The following is a 14,220-nucleotide window of genomic DNA, read 5'->3' as shown; positions in this document are numbered from 1 at the left end:
GGATGTGCCTGGATTTCACCGTAATTCATTCAAATTCATTCATTGAGAAAACGCGCATTTGCATGGTTAATCGTTACACCCCTACTGTCTACCAACATTGAAAGCCCGACTGGTAGGAATGTAAAGATTCCTACCTTGAATTTTCTGAAGTGTTTAGCAAGTCCAAGGCTACCGAGTTACCTCCCCATAGACCATGGGATTGTGCCATTGAGTTGCTTCCTAATGCTATGGCGCCCAAGAATAAAGTCTACCCTCTGTCACAACCTGAAACCCGTGCCATGGATGACTATATTTCTGAAGCACTCCAAAATGGATTTATCCGTACTTCAACCAAGAAAGATGGCGGCTGAGACCCTGCATTGATTATCGAGGTTTGAATAATATAACTGTGAAATTTCCCTATCCTTTACCTCTTGTACCTTCTGCCCTAGAACAATTACGAGAAGCCAAGATTTATACCAAGCTGGACCTTTGCAGTGCCTATAATCTTGTTTGCATCCGTGAAGGTGATGAGTGGAAGACTGCATTCCACACCACTAGAGGGCACTATGAATACCTCGTGATGCCGTATGGGCTATCCAACTCTCCCGCAGTTTTCCAGTCATTCATCAATGAAGTATTCCGAGACCTCCTGAACCAGTATGTCATAGCATACATCAATGATATCTTGATTTACTCTAACAGTATGGAGGACCATATCTGCCACGTCAAAGTAGTCCTGTCTCATCTCCTCCAGAACAAACTGTACGTAAAAGCTGAAAAATGTGAATTTCATGTTTCAAAGACAAATTTTCTGGGCTATAATATCTAGAGTTGTTCCGATTCCGATACCAGTATCGGAAATGCGGCCGATACCACAAAAAATTCTGGCATCGGAATCGGCGAGTACTTGAACCCATGTACCGATCCAATACCATTTTCTTACTAAACCTAGTTATGCCCGTTATAGCTAACGCTGCAAAGAGAAACTCATTTCTTCTTCGCTGCTCCAGCTCTGAATGCAAACACCAGGAAGTTACCTCATGCGTGACGCAACCACTGTTTACTTAGAGCGGCAAAGAAATGAAAGCATGCAGCCGTATGTCCGCTGTTTGTTAGTATTTCAGACTAATAAAACAAAACATCGACATGTCTCAACGGAATCCGCGCCCGCAGATTTTGGCGGAGTACTCAACGGAGTTAATTAAACGCACGCCAGGCAAGATGGTCACTGTTTTTCACTCGATTCAACTTCTCCATCACATACAGACCTGGACACAAGAATGGAAAAGCTGATGCCCTGTCTCGTTATCACGATCCCACACCCACTGACCGCTCACCTACCCCCATCATACCACGCACTCACATCATTGCCCCTATAGCTTGGGATATCATGCAGGAAATCACCCAAGAGCACCAACAAGATCCTGCACCACCTGAATGCCCTCCTGAAAAGACTTATGTCCCGCTTACCCTACGTCCCCGCATTATGCAATGGGTCCACACATCACTCAGTTCCAGTCACCCAGGTATCACTCGCACTATAGCCCTGGTCAAGACATCCTTCTGGTGGCCCACTCTGAACCACAATGTTGCTCAGTATGTTAAGTCCTGTAGAGTTTGTGCCCAGTCCAAGACGCCCAAAGAATTACCCTCTGGCCTCCTGAAACCCTTGCCCATACCACAACGCCCCTGGTCCCATCTCAGCATAGATTTCGTCACTGATCTGCCCCGCTCTAACAACTATACAGCCATCTTGGTCATCATTGACCGATTTTCCAAGTCCTGCCGTCTAGTACCTTTCAAGGGATTACCCACAGCAATGGAAACCGCTGAAGCGATGTTTCACCATGTCTTTAGAAACTTCGGAATCCCCAAAGACATTGTTTCTGACTGTGGAACCCAATTCACCTCCCAGGTTTGGAAAGCTTTTTGTAACAATCTGGATATTAATGTCAGTTTAACATCTGGTTATCATCCCCAGTCTAATGGCCAAGTAGAGAGGCTGAATCAAGAAATTGGACGCTACCTGCAATCCTATTGCACCCGTGAACAGTATCGCTGGTCTGAGTTCCTGCCCTGGGCCGAGTACGCACAGAACTCATTGAGGCACTCTTCCACCAACCTCACCCCCTTCCAGTGCGTACTCGGCTACCAACCCCCCATGTTCCCCTGGTCTGGAGAGCCTTCTGATGTCCCTGCTGTGGACAATTGGATGAGGAGGAGTGGAGAAGTCTGGGACAGCGCTCATGTTAGGCTCCAGAGGGCGATACGCAACCAGGAGCTCCTCGCCAATCGTCACAGACGTCCTCATCCCCCGTATCAACCTGGTCAAACGGTCTGGCTCTCCCTCCGAGATCTTAAACTCCAGTTCCCATCCAAGAAACTGAGTCCGAGGTACGTGGGACCTTTCCGTATAATTAGACAAATCAATGATGTTATGTACCAGTTAGAATTGCCTGTTAATTATCGCATTTCTCCCTCTTTCCATGTTTCCCTGCCGAAACCTTATCATGCGGAGTATGACCCCAATGCTGAGCCACCTCCTCCTCTCGACATTGCCGGGGACCCGGCCTACGCCGTGAGAGAGTTGTTAGACTCGAGGCGACGCAGGGGTTGTCTCCAGTACTTGGTCGATTGGGAGGGCTACGGCCCTGAGGAAAGGCCCTGGGTAGCCTCGGACGACATTCTGGATCCCAACCTCATCGAGGAGTTCCACCGAGCCAGACCCGACCATCCTGAACCACGCTCTCGAGGCTCGAGGAAGACCCCGTAGGGCGCCAGGAGGCGCTCCTAGAGGGGGGTTCTGCCCTACTTCAGACTCAAGCTAGCCTAGGGCTAGCGCGAAGTATTGTCAGCTAACCCCTGCATACCGAGCGTTATTTGTGCGTTATTTGTATTTGTGAGTGATTATTCTGACTGCCTGATATTGGCCATCTGCCTGTTTATCTGTTTCTCTGCCTTTGGATTTTCCCTGTGTATTGTTTGCCTGGATTGGACTTCCTATTGTGTTTGACCTGCCTGCCTGTTTACTCTTCTGCTTAACATCTTGGATTTGTTTGCCAGATTGGTTTGTTTTAATAAACACCGCAAAATGGATCCCAGTGTTTCTGAGCTATCATTACAGAAACGTGCATTTTATAAGCTTATTATTTAACAAAAAACCCAAGTGTGCATGTATTTCATCTGACGTTACTTAACACATGCCGTTTGTGTTGACTCCACGCCGGTAATGACCCCGCGTTTAACCAATCACAAGTGATAGCAGCCAGCCAGCTCTCTCAGTCTCAGTGGGAAATCAAGATGTAGAAGTGGGAAAATATATAAAAAGTTACAGACAAAAGTGGGAGAGTGACCCGGGTCTGAAGCAATGGATAATGCCTTCTAAATCAGAAAATAGCACTGCAAATTCTGCAACACGGACTCCGGATAGCAATGTATACGTTGCTGGTCACACATCGGCCGTTTTTTGTGCGTTTGGGGGGGTTTTGGACAGTTTTGGGCTGGAAACCATCAACCCTATCTGGCAACACTGGTCAGTGCATGTCAAAACTTCCCCAGGGCCCTAAAAACCCCTTAGACCCCAGAGGGTTAATGCAAATACTGACTTTAGCCTACACTGCAGGATAGACTGATTTGTTTGGGAAAACAGGACATTAACACAGAAAGACTTCAGGTTATTCAATTCTACCACATGAACCAAACTGTTAAAGGAGCATTTCACCTGTGGGAACATTAATATTTATTAAAAGTTTATTCAATTTGTAGGCGAAATGTAAAATAAATTTAGAATTTGGTGCCTATTTGACAGAGAAAAGGAGTGTTTTAGTCTCAACCCCTCTACAAAGATATAGGACTTCCTTCTTTCAATGATGCAAAATTATGATTTTTACATCATTGAAAGAAGGAAGTGCAACACCGAAATCCATATTTCTCCTGTCTCAGGGGAAACAAAGGGAATGATGCACAACTTTCAAAAACATGACTGGTTTTCTAACTATACAAAGCTTAATGCAAATGGGTGAAGTGTCCCTTTAAGTGTGGGTCTTAAAAATAAATATATAGCCAGTTTTGTGAGAAAATGTTTTTTAGATAAACAAAAACATATAAAACAGGCATGTGATTGGCTAAGGACAAAAAAGCAGGAACATATATTGAGACCCCCCCCCCCCACACACACACACACGCCAATCAAACTGGTGGCGGATCTATACGGATAGTAAAGCAGGACCCATAACACTTTATTTGAACAAAAAATTTTTTTTAAATTTATTTTACAGCTAGATGTGCAACATGCAACTTTTTTGTACAGTATGACACATAGCCTAACAACTTATTTGGTGGATGTGTAACAGTGGGAATCAAAAGCAAGTGTCTTGTCCACTGCTCCATCACTACCTCTCTCTATAACAACAACCATGACAAAAAAGTTTTAACTTATTTTTATTTTACATTTTTACCCAACTTTAACAGCTAAATGTGCAACATGCAAATGTTCATGTCAAAAGAAGGCCTATTTTGCAGCCATCCATATAAAATGTAGGCAATGGCTTATAAAGAACAAATAAATCTTACAAAGATTTTTTTCCATATCCACTTAGGTGTCTCAGCTTGCCCAGCTAGCATTTGTGTGATCCAGGTAACGTTAGCTTTGCATAAAAAAATAGTTATCATTCGCAAGGCTACTTTTACTTTTATACTTTAAGTACATTTCCAAGCACTTTTGCTTGAGTAAAGAAGTTAAATCAGTACTTCTACTTTTACCAGAGTATTTTTTAATACAAATATCTGTGAAAATGTGCTACACAGGACCTTTAGTTATAATAAAGTGTCTTAAAGGTCTCTTTTCCTAATTTTAGACCCCTGTAGATGAGTAACTTTGTTAGCTGTTAAACACAAACAATAGAATGTTGACACTAATAAATAAAAGTTATTGTACAAAAAAGTACAGGTGAATGATACAGAGGCCGTTTCTCAATCCTAAGGCTGCAGCCTTCCGGAGGTCGCATTTCTATGCTGCATACGTCATCAAGACTCATCAAGATTCACAATATTAACAATTATAAGTTTACTATTATTCTTAGTTAATCGTAAATTGTTGTAATACGTTTATGACTTCCCAATGTAATGCTCAGTTAGGTTAAATCAGGCCCGATGACGTATGCAGCCTGCATACGAGACCTCTGGAGGCTGCAGCCTTCCGATTGAGAAACGTTCAGAGGAAACTTATTTCCTTGCCTTTTTTCGGAACCAATATTGTTGCATCGTCCCTCTCTCAGTCGCCACCAGGATTTTCTGCAATGGCGCTCGTTTTTCCTCTCATTTCTGTGAAAATTGCTGCTCCAAATCCACCACGTAAACCGACGTGTATATGTTTGCTGCTTTGTTTTGCGTCACGCGAGTGACAGCCAAACGGCGCAAATGAGGAGAAGAGAGGAGAGTAACATTAGCACGGGGGCACTTCACCTGATAGAGACAGAGCGCAGTTATGCAAATTTGAAAACCACGCCCACCGGGGGGGAAAGCAAGTCAACCGTCTCCATTGACTTTGTATTGCGAGAAGCCGCCTCCTTGTCATTTCTGGCTTATAACAAAAAACTGAATAATGCCTAAAAGCTGCTGTGTGACAATATGTACAGTTAACAAGCCAAAGAACCCAGAAATAAGTTTTTATAAGCTGTCGAGCCGTAAAACCCAGTCTTTAAGGAGAATAAAGTGGATCGCCGACTACGTTTCCCCCTATTGGACGCAGTTCTACTAATAGAAGTACTATGAAAAGTTGCCTGTATCCATTTTTGTGTCTTTAAACGCTCGTTTTTTGGTGTCGAAAGCTTATAAAAACTTATTTACAGATTAAACTTAAAAACAGAATAATACCTAAAAGCTGCTGTGTGACAAGGTGTACATCTAACACGCCAAAAAAATAAATAAATACGTTTTTATAAGCTGTCGACTTCAAAAAACAAGCGTCCAGACACAGAAATGGATACAGGCAACTTTTCATAGTACTCCTTTTAGTAAAACTGCGTCCAATAGGGGGAAACGTAGTCGGCGATCCACTTTATTCTCCTTAAGAATATTCTCCAGAAATGACAAGGAGGCGGCTTTACCAGGGGTGCTTGTCGGTAATATTAATTTTAGGAAGGCTTAGCCCCCAATAATGGTGAGATGCATCACATTATGTAAATGTTTTATATTTAAGAACTACAAAGATACAGATGTCATTAATTAATGTATACACCTTTGCTCTGTGCTGTGGCTGCGGAGCAGGGCCGTGCACAGGGCGGTGGCCCGGTGGCTAGAGCAACTGCCCTTCTGCCCTAATCGGCTGAGGTGCCCCTCTCGCCAACCCCAGTCAAAGTGTTCTGTTACATCTCGTCTAAAGATCCACTGTTTCTGGTAATCCACTTTGTGATTTCCCGCCCGCTCCACAGCATTTCTCACATTCTGTGTCCACTCTTTGAAGGGCGAAGACAGTTTGTTGTATTAACAGGTAGATTCATTACATTACAGTACCTCAGCTGTTGAGCTGCTCAATTAGTAATTTGGTAGTTTGAAGCCGAGAGAGGTCGTGTTCTATATTTATTTTTGCTTGCTTGTGTTCTTGTGATCACTACTTAATTTTCTCGTTATCTTTTAGCTTTAATCACATCACAAGAATACAACTTTTGTTATGTCGAGATCACGAGAAAACAAGCTGCTGTTGTATTCTTGTGATGTGATTAAGGCTATATCCACACGAAGCCGGTGCATTCCCTATCCGATCATTTTTTTTCCTTGCTCTAAAAAAATAATCCGTAATCACGAAACCACTGAAACCGACTGAAACCGACTGAAAGCGGTGTAGTATATATGCCGGACCAGTATGGGGCGCTGTAATTCTGCCACAGATATACACTATACACGGAGAAGAAGACTTTGAGCATGCGCATAACCAATGTATGGTGTTGTCCATTATCGCTTGTTGCTCACCACAATTGCGTAGAAACAATTGATTTTGCTGTAATAAAGCTAGTAGGCTTTAGTAGCTTCTGTAGCACGAACACAATCACGTAGTCCGCAGTTATTGTTATTGTTGTTGCTGTTACGTGTGACGCTTCTGACACGTGATGTGATGACGTTTTCGCTTCACAAAATATACGGATTGGCTGTACAGACGAAACCGCAAGGGTGTCGGTTTCAGATTTATCCACTTTAGGACCCGGTTTCAAAAAATAGCGGATTCAGTCTCCCAAAACGCCGGATCCGTGTGGATGAAACGCCAATACGATAACAAATTTATGCGTATACAGTGATACGCGTCTCCGTGTGGACAGCCCCTAAACCTTACGTGTACTCAATAGAACATAATTTTTAGACAGCAAAAGCATATTTAGCAAATTAGCATGGATGAACAAATGAGATTTTACTTCAGGGATTCGCTCAAGATGAAACAGATTTGCCAATAATTGACCATTTGATAGCACAGTGAATTTAGGGACCGTCTTTAAAGTACTCCACTTACGTTTCTACTTTAAACAGCATTAAAATGGAATAACTTAAAGTCAACAAACAGTCACAAAACCAACTGTAAAGTGTTCGTGGTTGTCAACTATAATGCACACTTTTTTTGATGTTTTATATTTATTCAAATAAACTGTTAAATACTATAGAAGATAGAAACGTGTACAGTGCACTTTAGAGATGGTCCCTAAATTTACGAACATCAAACTTTATTTATTTATTAAGTCTATCGACAATTAGCTACGCGTGGTAATGGCGAAGACTCCATATGCATCAGCAGTTTACTTCAAAATAAATGAAATATTATGGACAGGAAATTACATTATGGCATTTGGATTATTATGTCTGGATAGCGAGAAAACAACTTTTGTTATCTCGGGATCATGAGAAAACAAGCAGCAAAAATAAAAATATGGATGACCTCTCTCGGCTTTCCTATGTTTTTGTATTATTGTGGATGATTTGCTCTCTGTCTTCTTAAAGTGCTAACAACTTAGCAAACATTTTTAGAATTACAGTGATTGTCTAATGAGTACCTGATGAGATCTAATATAAATAACACCAAATTTGCCGTTGTTGGCACACATTGTCGACAAAAAATAAAAAACAATGTTTTTTAAAAAAAGACAGAGTTGGAAGGGAGGCTGCAAAACTCTTCAAAATTGCAAACATGGATTCAAAGCTTCAGCATGTAAATCATATAGAATATTAAGAAGTTTTGTCACACTCTAAATCTTGTTATAAAGTCTATTTTCCATTATAATCACTTATATTATTTGATACTATAACACATCATATTGTTAAAACCATCTAAATTGTGCCCCCCTTGCCCCCTTTTTGGTTTGGGCCACTGCCCCTCAAAATGTCTGTGCACGGCCCTGCTGCGGAATCTGAATGAACTTGAAAAATGCCCTAAAAACCATCCGGTTTCATATGCTGTTGTGTTGATTGGGGTTAATAATTGAGATGCAGTTTGTCCAGTGTTTGCATACATGACCCAGAGCTGTTGACAGCTATGACATGACTGGCGGGACCTATGAGAAAGGTTTAAATCAATGCAAAAACACAAAAATAGCGGCTCTAGAAAATAAAAGCTGAATCCCAGACAATTTGGGCGATTTAGTGTAGGGTTGGCATGACTGCGTTAAAGTGGCTCCACAAAGATGGCTGCACAACAACAACAACAAAAATCACGTGACTGAAACCCATGAATTGACTTACTAAATCACAGCGTGAAAAGTAATGACTGTATTTTTGTTTATCAGAAGGTATTTATGTCCATCAGAAGCTTGTTGACTGTGAGCTGTTACACAATGACAAACCAGGGAAAATCCACTCATTGGATGCATTTAATGGGCTGGATGAAGAGGATCTCACCTACGATGTGGAATTAAAGAAGATCCACACTAAACTGAAATGGGTTTTAGGATGGGATAAGTTTCAAAGCCTTTCCTTACAGTTTCGGTTTGAAAATAAGTATCAGCCTATTTGCTTTAAAGTCTTGAGAAGATATCTTCACATGGAAAACAGCTATGTAATGAGGAAAGGTGAGACTGCAATTTTATTAAAATTATTATTTAAATATTGTGTGTGTATTCTCTGTCTATAGGTAGTATCAGTTGGTGAATATTGTTCTGTTTGCCTTTCTCTAAAGTGAAACCAACAGTAAGACTCTTTAAAAAGACCCTTATAGACTCTGGAAGGACACGGATCACATGCCTGGCCACAGGATTTTATCCCCGTCACATCAATCTGACCATTTTGAGTAATGGTAAGGAAGCAGATGAGCAAATCATTGGAAATCTGCTGCCCAACGGAGATGAAACTTATCAGATAAGAAAGAGTTTGGAGATCAGTGCAGAGGAGCTTCATAAGGAACAAAACTACAGCTGCAAAATAAATCACATCAGTCTGGATAACGATTTACACATAACCCTGGGTAATTAAGAGCCAACAAAAAATTGTTTAAACACAGTGGCGGCCGGTGACAAAGGGGCGCACGATGCAAAGCTTGCCACAACATGTCTATTTACATGGACTATACGTTACATTATTAATACGCTCGCTTGTAATTATTACTCATAGCCGCTGTATTTTGCTGTCGTTTTTTTTCTGTGTTTTCCCCTGCGTCTATTAATGTAAAGCTAAGCTGCTTTGAAACAATTACCAATTGTGAAAAGCGCTATATAAATAAAATTTCATTGAATTGAATGTATCTAGCCTGTCATGTCCCAGACAGCAATTTAGCTCTTACCGACGTTGGGGCGCATGTACTTGCCCGACATAAAGTGCCTCGGTGAGATGTCTTATGGAGATCGGTAGCTAATAGGCAAGACATCGGGAAGATGGTGGCATTAGAATGATCGCCGACCGTGAGCCAACGTAAACCCGCCCTAATTATTATGACCTATATGCGGCGCGATCCGCTTCGCTCTCCCATTGAACACAGCTGATTTTCGGCTGCATCGCTGTACTGTAAACGTCAAGGCATGCTTATAAAGCAGCTGTTCCAAGGGAGCGAGGCGTCAGGATCCCACCGTTATATAATTGATTTGTTTAGGCCAGGGGTCTCCATGGTGCCAGCACATTCTATTAGTCTCAATTGTAATATTTATTTATTACATACATATGTTTTATATTAACTTGGCTTGGTTTACGTATGTTAACATATTAAACAATACTAAAACATATCAAAAAGTAAAATAAAATAAAATCAGTAAGTAAAATAAAAAAGTTTTGAGTAGAATAAATAAAAAAGTAGCCCTCCAGATTGTTTTATACATATTGTTGTAGCCCTTGCTCACAATGTTGGAGACCCCTGCAGGCTAACTCATTTCATATTGTGTATCAACAACAATCAACCCTCAATAACAGTTTATGTTGTGTTAATCATAAAATTTCTTCCCTAACAATTTGACAAGAGCTAGTTGAGAAGTAGGCAACTAGCCCACTTGCATGCAAGACTCCGTCCGTGGCTGCGCAGTCTGCAGCCGCTTCCTTTTGAGTTGCCAGGTTTTATGACAAAAAAAGTTTAAATTGAAAGTAAGTGATTGTTATGTGTAGGGTGTATTTCATACACAATATGACAACCTGGTAAATGTCAGTCTAACAGAAAAAAATGGATCAGTGATTTTAAAATAAAGTTTGATGATAATTCAAATTAGGCTACATGAGTTTTCTGGGAGAAATAACAAAAAAGGATGGGCACAAGGAGATGACCTTGGAAATTTATTTTTTACTTTGTTTTTGCAAGAGGTATTTATTTTCACACTCCACAACTAACACATAAAAAAGGACAACAAAAATAAGAAATTCCCTTAACAGTTAAATAGTTTAAAAATATTAAAATAGTAAAAATCAGTTTAAAAGAAAATCATTCCAATTATATAATTTAAGATGCTTGCTCGCCCCGCCTTTGCCGCCCCCCATTCCTGTCTCTGCTCAGCCGCAGCCAGTTCCTTATGGTCATCTCTATGTCAGCCTCAGTGGAACTTGGTTGATTTCTTAACACAGCACCTAAACAAAAACGAAACAAAAAAAAACAGGGGGAAAAATAAGACAATAGCGCAAAAATCTATAACTTCATTTGATTGCTTCTATAAAGACAATTCAGAGAAGTCAGAGCATTTTACAAAAAAAACCTTAAAAAGACATTTGGATGAGAATAATGTGAGGACAGTATAAATATAGAACAACTGATATAAACACATACACCACATATGGGTTGAATAGTGACAGAATGTTGCTTCAACACATTGTAGGACTTACCCAGGAGTACCTGATGAATAGGCCGTGATTTAAGGCCTGTCTTTTGACCTCTACCGCACCAGTTCAGCTGGGTTGAAAGATTCTGATCAAATATTTTTGTGCAAACTCTCCAAACTGTTTCCTTTAAGTTCTTGCCACCAGACAATGACAGTTTAGTTATCTGTAAAGTAAAAGATAAATTTGACTAATTCCATTTCACAACCTGCTGTATTACAATGTCTTTGAAGCACTGGTTTCCCATGCCCACATCCATGACTAAAGTTCCTGTATATATACTCTATATATAGGTGTCTTATCTGATGATCAATAAGGGCTTTTGTGCTTTAGAGAGAGACACAGACGGGACATACCACTTTCTTCTTAAAGGTGCTATCGGCCCGAAGTTGGTCATCAAAGTTCTCCAGGTCTTGCAGTGTAAGCAGTGGCAGCATGTTCAAATTAAAATCTTCATGAGGTACAGAAGTATTCTTTTGAAGTAGTTTGATTATGTAATCCATTTTAAGCTGCAGTTCTCCGACCTGCTCCAAAAGGAGCCTTTCAACAGCTGGGGAAAGTACAGGAAGAAAATATACAAAATTATTAAAAAAACAATTAACAAGCAATGCGCATAATACAGTATTTTAATGCAACCCTATATCACGCAAATACGTGACCACTCCACGTATGGACCAACGCGAAAATGTCACGTTTTGCCGGGTTTGGACGTGAGCATGTCACGTTTTCTGTTTGTGTCACTTTCACGTTTTGGTTGCTCAACTTTTTTGTCCTATTTTCAAACCATTTTCGCTTCGGTTTAGGGTTAGATTTGGTGCTTGTGTTATATGTCCCTTTAAGTATTTGTCACTTTAAGTATTGGTTTATAAAAAAAAGATACAAGACTTATTCTTTTATATTTTCTAAACTTTAACCAATTGTCGCCTGACGTTGGGGTTAGAGTTGTAAATCTAACCCTAAACCGAAGCGACAATGGTAAGAAATTAGGACAAAAAAGTTGAGTAACCAAAACGTGAAAGTGACACAAACAGAAAACGTGACATGCTCACGTTCAAACCCGGCAAAACGTGACATTTTCACGTTGGTCCATACGTTAAATAGTCACGTATTTGCGTGATATTGGGTTGTTTACTGACAACAGCAGAAAGAACCTGCCCAAAATACCTGTGCATCCAGCAGGAGTTGATCTGGCAAATCCTTGACCTGTGGAAAACAGAAAAAATATAGATGTTAACAAAACTACAAAGTATGAAATGTGTCTTGTTTTTTTAATAAAACTGTGTGTGTGTGTGACTGATAGAGAGAGAGAGAGAGAGAGAGAGAGAGAGAGAGAGAGAGAGCAGGTAAATGTGTTTGAACGTGTGTGTGTGTGTGTGTGTGCGCGTGTGTGTGCGTGTCTGTGTGAGTTTGTTTGTCTGACCTCAGTGTGTTTCCCAATCCTGGTCCTCGAGGCCCCCCCCCAGAAAGTTTTAGAGAGAGAGAGAGAGAGAGAGAGAGAGAGAGAGCAGGTAAATGTGTTTGAACGTGTGTGTGTGTGTGCGCGTGTGTGTGCGTGTCTGTGTGAGTTTGTTTGTCTGACCTCAGTGTGTTTCCCAATCCTGGTCCTCGAGGCCCCCCCCAGAAAGTTTTAGATGCTTCCTTATTTAACACACCTGATTTAACTCATCAGCTTGTTAGGGAGACGTGTATACCATTTTGGAAGGAGGCTGATAAGTTGAATCAGGTGTTTTAAATAAGGAGACCTCTAAGGTCTAGTCCACACGGACACGGGTATATTTATAACCGGAGTTTTCCCTAAAAAAAAATTCCCGTCCACACATGCTCGGTTTAAAGTAAATATCCATCCACACGATAAAGCAAAAGCACGCTATCAAGCGCTGTCAAGAGCATACCACACCAGCAGGCGGGGATATAACCCAAATCGTGTTCCACAATATAGTGAGATAACTGAGCATCTATCTGTATACATGTTAGAAGCCCTGTTAGCACAGTTATTATTAGCAAGATACATCCGCCATTGCACAGAATCATCAACAAAGCAGTCAGCGGCGCACAAGCTTGACATCAAACACAGTGGATAACGGCACACACTCTGACGTCGCAAGGCAAACCCCCGGTTTTACTCTCTACACGACTCCACTGTAACCGGGGTTTCTTAAAAAGCTCACCCTGGCCGGGGTTTTAAAATATGCTTGGTTTCAGTGCCATAATACTGCGGATTCGTGTGGACGAATGGCCGAACCGAGTGAAAAAACTCATGGTTATAAAAATACCCGTGTCCGTGTGGACTAGGCCTAAAACTTTCTGGGAGGGGGGTCTTGAGGACCAGGATTGGAAAGCACTGTGTTTCCCTACAGTCCACCAGAATGACCATTAAAACATTGTGATGTCAAATGTTCAGAAATGTTCTGTGTTGTGCTGTTAATTTAAAGTAATGTTGTAATATTTGATCATATTTTCTTCTATTATACAGATTTATTAGTTTTTATTTACAGTTTTATTATTGTTTTATGTATATATGCTTTGTCAATATTTGTATGATTTACAGTCATGACAATATAGCAATTGTGAATTAAAAAAATAATTGAGAGACTTCCTACCCAAATTAAAACCAAAACAGGCAGCCAGCTACTCTGTGTTATTGTAGGCTAGAGGCTGAGACAGAAGTAGTCAGAGTATAGACGCATAAAACACATCCCAGCTAACAGAAAAAAGTTCAAAGAACGTACCTTGAAAATTCCTAAAAACGATCTGTCAATCTAAAAAGTGTCCAGTTTTCTTGATGTTCTAAGAACTTTCTGGATTATCTGAATGTTAGAGAAATGTTACATTCTACCATTTTCAAACGTTATGACAATGCCATATTTTAATGTTCACAAAATGTTTAAAACAACAACTGTTTTTATATTGACTTTTTTGCTTGTTATGCAAATGAAAGAGAAACATTGCATTTTATTATTTAAGAGAAACTGTTAT

The 14,220-nt window shown here is 40.6% G+C and overlaps 3 protein-coding genes across 14 annotated transcripts in view; 2 read left to right on the top strand and 1 right to left on the bottom strand.

Annotated features, from left to right (window-relative positions):
• LOC129441600 (macrophage mannose receptor 1-like) overlaps positions 1-14,220 on the top strand; it is a 329,376-nt gene that overhangs the window by 247,243 nt on the left and 67,913 nt on the right. The gene's annotated exons all lie outside the window — the stretch shown is intronic.
• The window catches only part of LOC141367266 (major histocompatibility complex class I-related gene protein-like), a 90,000-nt gene that overhangs the window by 38,161 nt on the left and 37,619 nt on the right, over positions 1-14,220 (top strand). Inside the window, exons 3-4 of the mRNA XM_073872207.1 lie at positions 8,748-9,029; positions 9,137-9,421. Coding sequence (XP_073728308.1) covers positions 8,748-9,029; positions 9,137-9,421 — 567 coding nt within the window. The remainder of the gene's footprint in view (positions 1-8,747; positions 9,030-9,136; positions 9,422-14,220) is intronic.
• Positions 9,428-14,220, bottom strand: part of LOC129441603 (uncharacterized) — a 38,312-nt gene continuing 33,519 nt past the window's right edge. For all 10 annotated transcript variants that reach the window (XM_073872182.1, XM_073872204.1, XM_073872166.1 and 7 more), the window contains 4 exons: positions 12,409-12,447; positions 11,601-11,794; positions 11,251-11,410; positions 9,428-10,998 (listed from right to left, as the gene is read on the bottom strand). In XM_073872182.1, the coding sequence (XP_073728283.1) occupies positions 10,874-10,998; positions 11,251-11,410; positions 11,601-11,794; positions 12,409-12,447 (518 nt within the window). In that variant the 3' untranslated portion in view covers positions 9,428-10,873. The remainder of the gene's footprint in view (positions 10,999-11,250; positions 11,411-11,600; positions 11,795-12,408; positions 12,448-14,220) is intronic.

Source organism: Misgurnus anguillicaudatus, chromosome 2, assembly GCF_027580225.2.
Source record: "Misgurnus anguillicaudatus chromosome 2, ASM2758022v2, whole genome shotgun sequence".
Taxonomy (NCBI): Eukaryota; Metazoa; Chordata; class Actinopteri; order Cypriniformes; family Cobitidae; genus Misgurnus; species Misgurnus anguillicaudatus.
The sequence above is the reverse complement of the archived record's forward strand: the minus strand, read 5'-3'. Positions and strand labels throughout refer to the sequence as shown.